This window comes from Conger conger, chromosome 11 (assembly GCF_963514075.1).
Source record: "Conger conger chromosome 11, fConCon1.1, whole genome shotgun sequence".
NCBI classification, from domain to species: Eukaryota; Metazoa; Chordata; class Actinopteri; order Anguilliformes; family Congridae; genus Conger; species Conger conger.
This window is the reverse complement of record NC_083770.1, coordinates 45,493,462-45,504,349: the sequence shown is the minus strand read 5'-3', so window position 1 is coordinate 45,504,349 and position 10,888 is coordinate 45,493,462. Positions and strand designations below refer to the sequence as shown.

At 52.8% G+C, this 10,888-nt stretch overlaps 1 protein-coding gene across 1 annotated transcript in view; it reads left to right on the top strand.

Moving 5' to 3' along the window:
- Positions 1 to 316: 316 nt before the first annotated feature.
- Positions 317 to 10,888, top strand: part of gpat2 (glycerol-3-phosphate acyltransferase 2, mitochondrial) — a gene marked incomplete at its 5' end in the record, with an annotated part of 32,664 nt that continues 22,092 nt past the window's right edge. The window contains 8 exons of the mRNA XM_061259472.1: positions 317 to 334; positions 2,949 to 3,059; positions 3,495 to 3,568; positions 4,691 to 4,801; positions 5,321 to 5,449; positions 6,363 to 6,462; positions 7,653 to 7,777; positions 7,943 to 8,045. Of these exons, the coding sequence (XP_061115456.1) occupies positions 317 to 334; positions 2,949 to 3,059; positions 3,495 to 3,568; positions 4,691 to 4,801; positions 5,321 to 5,449; positions 6,363 to 6,462; positions 7,653 to 7,777; positions 7,943 to 8,045 (771 nt within the window). The remainder of the gene's footprint in view (positions 335 to 2,948; positions 3,060 to 3,494; positions 3,569 to 4,690; positions 4,802 to 5,320; positions 5,450 to 6,362; positions 6,463 to 7,652; positions 7,778 to 7,942; positions 8,046 to 10,888) is intronic.

Here is a 10,888-nt window from a genome sequence, read left to right as displayed (position 1 = left end):
TGCTTTTGTCTGTGTGTGCATGTGTTTTTGTCTGTGTTTGCATGTGTTTTTGTCTATGTGTGTGCATGTGTTTTTGTCTGTGTGTGCATGTGTTTTTGTCTGTGTGTGCATGTGTTTTTGTCTGTGTGTGCATGTGTTTTTGTCTGTGTGCGTACACGTGCGTGTGTTGCAGGAGTCTGATGTTCTGCTGCTCCGCCCTCCACTCAGACGACCCGGTGCCGCTGCCCAGTCTGGCATGCCAGCCATCACGAGCGCAGACACGCTGTGCGAGAGAGGCGACCTGGCGCCCGACACGGCCCCCCCGCGGCGCCCCCCCCCGCCCCGCCGCCCAGCGGTAAGGCCCGCATCGCGCCAGCTCATTCGCTCCTCTCAGCGTGCGTCCCCCAGCGAATTACGCCTCTCCCTCCGCCCCCCCTCCCTCCCTCCCCGGGCGAGCGCCTCGGCGGAACGGATGAGACGGACTCTGTGGAGCGGCCTCAACTGGCCCCTGTGTGTGCCGGGAGCCTCTCACCTCACCCTGACCTCCGCGGATTATTCACAATTATGTGTGTGTGTGTGTGTGTGACTTCAGTCTGGTCGCCTGACAGAGATCCCTGTGGTCCCACAGTTCAGGGATTGAAACGTTGTCTTGTTTTTTGGTTTTTTGGTTTTTGGTTTTTTGGGAAGCTGTGTACGGAGGACATTTTGTGCGGCGGTGTGACTCATCCTCGATCCAGCACTGGCAGCGACACTTTCTGGATTTGCTTTTTGTGTTTTTCTGCGTCCAGTTTGGCCATCTTTCCTTGACCTGCCGTTCACGGTTCACACTGTGATAAAGTCGAGCATTTATCCTGTTCTTACTATGAGCATGTCCTCTCAAGTACCAGCCATAAGGAGATGTCAATAGTTTGTTAGTTAAAGATTATCCGGTTCTTAATCTGAGTGTCCTCACAAGCCTCAGCCAAAAAAAAAACGGCGGCGTTACCATGGAAACGTGTGACGCCCTTCCCTGTGTGAACCAATAGGACATTAGTTAAGTTTACGGTTTATTTACCCGCGAGTGCGGCTTGCACAGAGTCCCTATCCAGAGCGGTGCCTAACGGAAATGTTGTGTTCCTCACCTGCAGTACTGTGGAGGAAGGTTCAGCAGGATCCTCTGAAGGCTCAACTGCGGCTAGCGCTGGGCGGAGGCGTGTGGGTGAGCAGGGCTGGGGCCTCGGAGGAGCGGGATGGGGCGCTGTCCTGCCGGGGTTTCCCGGAGCAGGATGGGACGCTGTCCTGCCGGGGTTCCGGAGCGGGATGGGACGCTGTCCTGCCGGGGTTCCGGAGCGGGATGGGACGCTGTCCTGCCGGGGTTCCGGAGCGGGATGGGACGCTGTCCTGCCGGGGTTCCGGCGCGGGCCTGGGAGCGGGATGGGACGCTGTCCTGCCGGGGTTCCAGCGCGGGCCTCTCCCCTGGTTAGCGTGCGGACGCACACGCCGTAGCCGCAGTGATAGCCTGCGTTTCAGACCACAGCGAGCGTAAGGAACGGAAAAACAAACGGCAGATGTAACCGATTACAGTTCACGAGCGGAACGGGCGGGGCGAGGGGGGCTTCTTTCTTCTTCCTCCTCTTTTCCGTAACGTTTTCATTAAAAGTTTTTAATTGCGTGGGCGCGAGCGCTTCACACATTAGCCGGGCAGTGACTTACAGGTGACGGGAGCGTCTCTGCCCCTCGTCTCTGCGTTCGGGACAGGCTGCCGTGAGCCCCGGTCTCTCCGCCCGTCTTCGCCCCTGACTCATCGATTAGCTGCTCAGAAGGCTGTTGGAAACCTAAGCGCTGGTCACTGTGCTGATTGTAATTGACCGCATATGGATGTGCAGTCTTTCTGTGGAACTAAATGCTTTTAAATGGGTTTGTTCAGGGAGAATTGTACGGAACGGCGGTGCTCAAATGGCATTGCACTTTCGGTAATTGAGGCTTGGAGTGCTAACCGTCGAGGTAAGCACAGTTGCCGGTCTTGAAGCCCACATACGCGAGCATATTCATGCCAGTACAGAGCGGACGAGGATCTGTAAGGTCAGTCAGAACGCAAGCGAGTGCACTTTGTCAGCTAACGACACGCTGAAATCAAACTTCACTTTTTCCTCAAGTCCTTTTTTCCTCAGTTTAGTCGATTTTACATCACCATACGAACACATATGCTCCAAAGGCTTATGAAATTGTAATACTTTATTGACACTGATTGGCCAGAGATTTAACTAGCCGGGTGAGTTTCCACATGTTTCTTTTTTTCCCCGTCCATTTTCTGGAAAACAAAATCTTATGAGATGTCATGTCATCGTGTACCAGTAGGCGTGTATGTCGATCAAATGTCTCTTGATTTTCCATTCCCCTCCAATCAATATCCGCATTGATGTCGCCCTCCTTGTTTGATGTCAGTCAAATCGCCTCTCCGCCCTTCAAAAATTCCCCCCGAAAGATTGTGTCTACGTAATACGAGGCTAGTGCTGCTCTCACTTCTGTTTCACTTACTCTTCGAAAGTATGAGCCTACTCATTATTACTAATAGTTTGTACTTAATGTTTACGTGCTGGAATGGACAAAAATCTGACAAACAGCCGCTCAGCACAGTAAATCAGTAACTCAACAGTCAGCGGTGGCCTTTCTGTGAGTTTGTGTGTGAGTTTGTGTGTGAGTTTGTGTGCGAGGTGTGTGAGGGCCCGTGTGCTGCTCTGGAGTCAGGGTGTGTTGTGTGCTGCTCTGGAGTCGGGGTGTGTTGTGTGCTGTTCTGGAGTCGGGGTGCGTTGTGTGCTGCTCTGGAGTCGGGGTGCGTTGTGTGCTGCTCTGGAGTCGGGGCGTGTTGTGTGCTGCTCTGGAGTCGGGGTGCGTTGTGTGCTGTTCTGGAGTCGGGGCGCGTCCGCTCAGCCGCGTCCCGGCGTGTCGGAGCGCACGCGGTGCTCAGCAGGCCCTCTGTCTCTCCACAGCTCTCCTGGGCAGTCAAGATCAAGAAGAAGCTGAAGCCTGTGGCTCCGTTTCTGGGGAAGTTCAGGCCCACGGTGGGGCAGTGCTGCCACCAGTGTGCCCCCAGGAGCCTGGTGAGAGAGGGGGGCGTCGAGGTGGGGAGAGGGGGGGGGGGTAACGGTCCGATGTTTAAAATCTCAGGGGAGTGTTTACGGGAATGTGCCTCAGCCTGCCCCTGTTCAAACATCCAGTGCCAGTGTCATGTCACCGTCCAGTGCCCGTGGGCGGCCTGTAGCGTAGCGGTTAAGGTAAAGGACTGGGACATGCAAGGTTGGTGGTTCGATCCCCGGTGTAGCCACAATAAGATCCGCACAGCCGTTGGGCCCTTGAGCGAGGCCCTTAACCCTGCATTGCTCCAGGGGAGGATTGTCTCCTGCTTAGTCTAATCAACTGTACGTCGCTCTGGATAAGAGCCTCTGCTAAATGCCCTTAATGTAGTGTAATGTAATGTAAAGAGTCAGCTGGCTGATGGATCTGGTCTCACGGGAGGGCGTCTCTGTGTGTCACAGGGCTGGAAGCTGCTGAAGACGTCTCCCTCTCTGGGCTTCCAGGACCTGCTGGCCGTCAACGAGACCCACACCAGGTACACAATCACATCTCTGTGGTCTCATAACGCAGGGATACACACACCAGGTACACAATCACATCACTGTGGTCTCATAACGCAGGGATACACACACCAGGTACACAATCACATCTCTGGTCTCATAACGCAGGGATACACACACCAGGTACACAATCACATCACTGTGGTCTCATACAGCAGGGATACACACACCAGGTACACAATCACATCTCTGTGGTCTCATAACGCAGGGATACACACACCAGGTACACAATCACATCTCTGTGGTCTCATAACGCAGGGATACACACACCAGGTACACAATCACATCACTGTGGTCTCATACAGCAGGGATACACACACCAGGTACACAATCACATCTCTGTGGTCTCATAACGCAGGGATACACACACCAGGTACACAATCACATCACTGTGGTCTCATACAGCAGGGATACACACACCAGGTACAAAATCACATCACTGTGGTCTCATAACGCAGGGATACACACACCAGGTACAAAATCACATCTCTGTGGTCTCATAACGCAGGGATACTCAAATCTGTCCTGTGAGGCCAGTAGTTTTTCATGCTGGTTTTCATTATTTCCTGCTACTCAAGACTGATTTCAGTCTGGTACACGAGAGGTGTGAAAACTGTTTGCTGCAAACAGTTACTGTTAAACGATTTTAAATTCCATTTAGTTCGCCACCAACGCTTTTTGAATTCAAATGGATGTGACTTAGATTTAACAATGCCAGCTAGCTGTTTTGTTGCTTCTCTGTGATTTATTTTTCAAGGTGAGATCAAATATTACATTGATTAAAGTGCATTAATAAAACCAATAATTCTCAACTTTTGTTCTCTCCCTTCTTGTTTGCAGCGCACCGCAAATAGTTAACTAACGTTTCTGACTAACAGAAAAAAGTTTGCGAACGTTAGCTAATCTTGCACGCACCCTCAGGTCAGTTAATTCTCTGGCCGGTCAGTGTCCTTACACGGCAAATGAACAATCGGATAGAGGAGAAAGCCCGCGGCACTGCTGGTGTCGAGGGACTGATTTGAGCATCCGTGCCGTGAAGTCTGTGCATGCTAGCCCCCCCCCCCCGCTCTCCTCCTGTCCCTCGCTGCCGCCCTCAGGTACCGGGGCTGGCTGGTTCGGAGAGTGTGCTGTGTGCTGTTTGTGGGGGGACGCAGGGTGTACCCCAGTCCTGCCTCCGACAGGGCGGACCGGGTCTGCTCCAGCGCCAGGTGAGAGAGAGCGACAGAATGTGTGGGAAAAGAGAGAGAGAGAGGAGAGGCGTAGCGAGGAAATGATTTTGATTACGCGTCCCGTAGCTGAAGAGCTTTTTTTTTCCGCGACGGTCAATTAATTAGCGGGGTCGAGGAAGGCCGTCCTTCGCTGAGAGCGGCCGACGGTCGGGGGGAAACCACGGGAACGCAGCCGGCTTTGACACGCAGCGCTCCTCTCCCAGTCTCCATCTCCCTCCCTCTCTTCCCCTGCCCGCGTCTCGTTTATATTCCTCCATTCCGCCCGCCGCCCGTCCGACGCCTGGCCCTCTCCGGCCCCCCGGAGGCTTTTATCTCGACGCGGGCCTGACCTTTGAGTGACCCGTTGTGTTGTACGTCACAGCCGGAGCGCTGCACTCGGGACGGGCCCGCGTTCGTGAGCGTGTGCTGCGCGTCGGCCGCCGCTCACAACGGCGCCTCTGTCCTCTGAAGGGGCTCGTTTCGCGTCCTGTGACCGGCTGTTTTTCCCGGTGTGCCCAGGGTGCAGAGAGCCGCGGCTGCCGGGCGGTTTGAGCAGCGCGGCCCGCAGCACCTGGCACTGACCACCAGGGGGCGGGCCGCTCACGTCCTGCCCGTCATTGACACCTGCATCTCACCGATCCTCCTCCGGTAACGAGAGCACCGCTCCGTAGATCCTTGAGAATTTCACCGCTTTGAGTCTTTGACATTTCTACTTAATGTACTGTCATATCTTAATATACTGTCATATCTCCTTTACCCCCGTAGCAGTTCCCCCATACCCAGTAAATTCCTTTCCCTCTTAGTATATTTTTAACTCTCTCTTTCCCTCTGTATTTTTCTCCCAGATTCAGATCCAGATATACTTTATTAGCGTGACAGTCCATTGAATAGCATTGCCAACAATAATTTTGTGAAATAGGAGATAATAATCTCTCCCTCTCCCATTGGTTCTTTAAAAAATTTTATGATGAAATGTTTGGGTAGCAAGAATTGTATGTCTCCTTTATGAAAATACAGCAGAATCTAAAGGTCAAAAGGTCTGTCTCTCTCTCTCCCCTTCTCTCTCATTGGTTCTTTACAAATTGTTATGTTGAAATGTTTGGGTAACAAAAACTGTATGTCTCCTTAACAGTCACAACACAGGGGAAGCAGAGGCCAACATGGGTCTCTCTCTAAATTCAATTAAATTCAATATGCTTTACTGGCATGAAATGCAGTCAATACTGCCAAAGTATTAGATAAAGAAACACACAAACACACACACACAGACAAAAATAAGATGAAAAGAAAGCATTTAGTTATTAACCAAGGATAATATTTGCAAGTTGAAGAAGTAACACATTGCACTGTTCTCTCTCCCTCTCCCCTGCCCCCTCTCCCCTTCTCCCTCACCCCCTGCCCCCTGCCCTCTCTCCCTCTCTCCCTGCTCCCTCTTTCTCACTCCCTGCCCCCTCCCCCTCTCTCTCACTCCCTGGCCTCTCCCCCTCTCTCTCACTCCCTCCCCCTCTCTCTCACTCCCTCCCCCTCCCTCTCACTCCCTGGCCCCTCTCCCTCTCTGCAGGGTGTGCAGCTGGGTGTTGCTGAGGCTCTTGGGGTCTGTGTTCTGCAGTGTGCAGGTCAACCTCTCCCAGCTGGCTGCTCTTCACAAAGCCTCCGAGATGGTAGAGCTCCCTCAGCCCTTCCTCTCCTCTCTCTGTCTCTCTCTCTCTCTCCCCCTCCCCCCTCTTTCTCTGTATCTCTCTCCCCTCTCTTTATCTCTGTCTCTCTCCCCTCTCTCTGTCTCTCTCTCTTTCTCTCTCTCTCTCTCCCCTCTCTCTCTGTCTCTCTCTCTCTCTCCCCTCTCTCTCTGTCTCTCTCTCTCCCCTCTCTTTATCTCTGTCTCTCTCTCTCTCTCCCCTCTCTCTGTCTCTCTCTCTCTCTCTCTCTCTCTCTCTCTGTCTCTCTCTCTATCTCTCTCTCTGTGCACACACCCAGCCTAACCCCATCCAGCCCAATAGACAGAGGCCCAGTCATTCTGCCAGTGTGACTGCCCCACAGGACCAAGGAGAAGGTCACGAACGAAAGAGGACGTTTTGTACACATCTTAACGCCTAATTATTTCCAGTCCAGAGTTTGTTTTGTTTGTGAGTAATCTGACTTTTCTGTGAACACACAGTTTTCTGTGTGCGCTGTGGCATCGATTCTGAGTTTAGGATGCGCTGGGCCCCAAACGGTTAAGTTTCGGGCCAACGCTGCGATCGATATGACCGAGTCGGTGGTGGGCTCGTCGTGTGCCTTCCATCACCGAAACGGTCCCAGGAGGAGCGCCTTAAACCCCCTCTCCCAGCCAGCGTCTTCACTGCGGCTCAATAAACAATCACAGCATCTCTGACTCATTTGCATTACAGAATGAAATATTAGCTTTTGCTTTAAACTTCTGGCCCGCTCTCAATTTGTGCAGTCTTTGTATTTTAATTTATTCCCACAGTGCCGATTATGCACGGCACTCCTATGTACAGTTGGATCTGCAATTAGAAGTGTGTGTGTCTGTGTGTGTGTGTGTGTGTGTGTGTGTGTGTGTGTATGTGCGTGTGTGTGTGTGTATGTGTGTGTGTGTGTATGTGTATGTGTGTGTGTGTGTGTGTGTGTGTGTGTGTGTGTGTGTGTGTATGTGTGTGTGTGTGGGTGGGGTGTGTGTGTGTATGTGTGTGTGTCTGTGCGTGTGTGTGTGTGTGTGTGTGTGTATGTGTGTGTGTGTGTGTGTGTGTGTGTGTGTGTGTGTGTACATGTGTGTGTGTATGTACACGTGTGTGTGTGTGTGTATGTACGTGTGTGTGTGTGTGTGTGTGTGTGTGTGTGTGTGTACTTGCAGGAGGCCCCCCTGGTGTTCGTCTCCGTGCAGCAGTGTGGTCTGGACTACGCGCTGCTCCCTCTGGTGCTCCTCTGCCACAACCTGAGGGTCCCGTACACCATCTGCCCCCCTCTGGATGGGTGGCTCCTGGCTGGGGTACGCCCCGCCCTTCCCCCCCTGACTCACGCGGTTACCCCATTACCAGCCGTGTCCCGTCTGAGTCACCCGCCCTCCACACCGCCAACAGAAACACTCATCTGGGCCAGCCGCGGTGGTGCAACAGGCTGAAGCGCTTCCTGTGTGTCCACACGCAGGTCTGTCCTGCAGAGGCTTGGTGTGATACTGCGCCCCGGCTCCTCGGGCACGGAACAGGACCCTGAGGAGGACCGCCTCTACGGCCCCCTCATGACTTCTGTGAGTCCGCCTCCGCTCGGTCAAACCGAGTGACGCTTTCTCTTTTCAGTTTTAACTGCTTTTCTCCAGTTTAAAAAAAAAAAAAAATGTGCTGATTACTTTCTAGTGTCGGTTCACCTCGACGCCATCTGCATCCATACAGACGATAGAGCCCGCGTTTATGATTTATCACACAACACACTGCGCCAGAACACCTGATTGGCGCAGGGAAATCGGAGTGTCTGGCACTTCAAGCCAGCAGACACATCACCAGATGGCTGCCAAACTTCGAAGGCTGAAGATATGCAAGTGTGGGCTGGGTTAGCACTTGGAGGGGAGAGCTCCTGGAGAACCCAGGCTGTGGTGTTGGTGGGCCTGTCGAGGGCGGGCAGTCGAACCTCAACGCCCCAGTGTAGTGATGGGGACACAGCGCGGCAGGAGACACGTTATCTGTGATGAGACGTTAAATCTAGGTCCTGACTCACTGTGGCCATCAACGACTCCATGATACTCTTCACAAAGAGTAGGGCGTTCCCCAGTGTCCTGGCTAAAATCCCCAACCTGGCTCTCTCATCCTGCCCACCTAATCCTCCTCCAGTTTAATTGTCAAAAAATAATAATCCTCTCCCTCTCTGCAAAATGGCTGCCCAGGTGGGTGCTGCACATTGGACGTGTTTGAGGGGTTTTGCCTGCACGTTCAGCGTGAGGAAAGCACTGTTTAAATGCAAACATTAATATTATTTTCCAGAACATTCCAAATCCAGATCCTCAAATCTGGCCCTTAAATCCAAATCTGACCCTTCCTCCCAGGCAGCTAAACGAACAGTTAGCTCCCAGGTAGCTAACTGCTTTCCACCCTCCCCAGGTAAAGGGCGGGTGGAAAACCGACAGTTCTCGGCCCACCAGGACTGTGACGTGGGGAACAGGGCTGTGTAATCTTACACACGACGCCATAAAATGCGGAGGAGAGGCTGCCGGCGTCCCCCCCGTACTGGAGACCCTGTCCGCAGCGTCGCCGGTCACACGGGAGGGCGGTGACGCACGACGACGCACGGGGTCAGGGGTCGGCCGCTTCGTTACCGTACCGACGGAGCGGGTTTTAGGCGCGCGGCGCGGACGTCACGCGGTGACCGAACGATCCCCTCTAATCTCGCTCCTCGAGACGGCCAGACAGTCTGCGCCCCGCATTATGCGCTCTATAAAGAGTGACGTCTGCTTTTCCACCAAAACAGCCTCCCCGCCCCCCCCTCGCCATCTCCGCTCGGCCAGAAATGAGCGGAAATAAAAAAAAACAGGAGACGCAGAGCGAGTGGAGGGCATAATGGAAGTAATTTTGATCGTTTTATGGTCGGGGAGACAGTGTGTGTCTGCGTTTTATTTTTGTGTTATTATTATTTAGATAGAGACGTTTCTCTGTTTGGTTTCGCGGCATTGTGTAAATGCGTTGTATTGTTCCGCCCCATCGGCTCCTCTGGCCCTGATATGTTGTTTGTCTGCCTCTCTCCCCGTTCCCATTGTTTCCCTGTCATTTTCTCCTCCGCTGTTTAGTGCCCCCCTCCCCGGTTACGTACGCTCCCCGTCAGAAACGCTGTCTGATGGGGGCTGCGTCTGTTGATTGTTTGTTTCTCGACCAGCCGTCATCAGATCTGGACCATCAAATCCACATCCGGCCCTGGTTTTCACAGCTGACTCCCAGGTGAAGGCAGGGTCCAGCAGGTCTCGGACCTCGGGGATCGTGATTTGATGATCTCTGTTCTGAACACTGGGCCCCCGAACATGTACTCATACGTTGTGATGTGTGGTCATTTGCGTTATTGTCACCTCCCTGTCAGCTTTGACCAGTCTGGCCATTCTCCTCTGACCTCTCTCAGGAACAAGGCACGCAAAACAAACTTCAGAGACTAGTGTGCGTGAAAATCCCAGGAGATCAGCAGTTTCTGAGAAACTCAAATGACCCGGTCTACCACCAACAATCATTCCACGGTCAAAGTCACTTTAATCACATTTTCCCCCATCCTGATGGTTGAGGTGAACATTAACTGAAGCTCCTGACCTGTATCTACATGACTGTATACATTGCACTGCTGCCACACAATTGGCTGTTTAGATAATCGCATGAATAAGTAGGTGTAATAAAGTAAAAATGTTCCTAATAAAGTGCTCGGTGAGTGTATACTGACACGTACACTTTTCCTACTTGCCTCCCTTAATGTGATTGGCTGGAATCTCAGACATTAGTTTGTGTCACTGAATCTGATCTCACAGGTGGTTAGTAAGTGAACCATCTGTGAGACGTGATTGAGTTGCACAAATTTGTTAGATTTGGCAAATCAAGGTTAATGTCCCCAAACCCCATTTATTCCTGTCCTCTGCTGTCCTCCTATCTCTCCTCCTCAGCATCATACTCTCTCCTTCTCACCTCTAATTTCTCACTTTCTTTGTCTCCCGCTGGCTATGCACCCCCACTCATTCTCCCTCCCTATCTCTGTCTCCCTCTCTCTCGCCTCTCTCTCTGTCTCTCACTCCCATCTCTCTCTCCTCCTCTCTCGCCTCGGTCTTTCACTCTCTCCCTCTCTCTCCATCTCTCACTCACTCCCATCTCTCTCTCTCTCTCTCTCTCCCCCTCTCTTTCTCCCTCTCTCTCTCCCTCTCTCTCTCTCTCTCTCTCTCTCACTCACTCCCATCTCTCTCCCTCTCTCTCTCTCTCCCTCTCTCCCACTCTCTCTCCCTCCCTCCCTCTCTCCCTCTCTCTCCCTCCCTCTCCCTCTCCCCCTCTCTCTCTCCCTCCCTCCCTCTCTCCTCCCTCTCTCTCTCTCTCTCCCTCTCTCTCCGTCTCTCACTCACTCCCATCTCTCTCTCCCTCC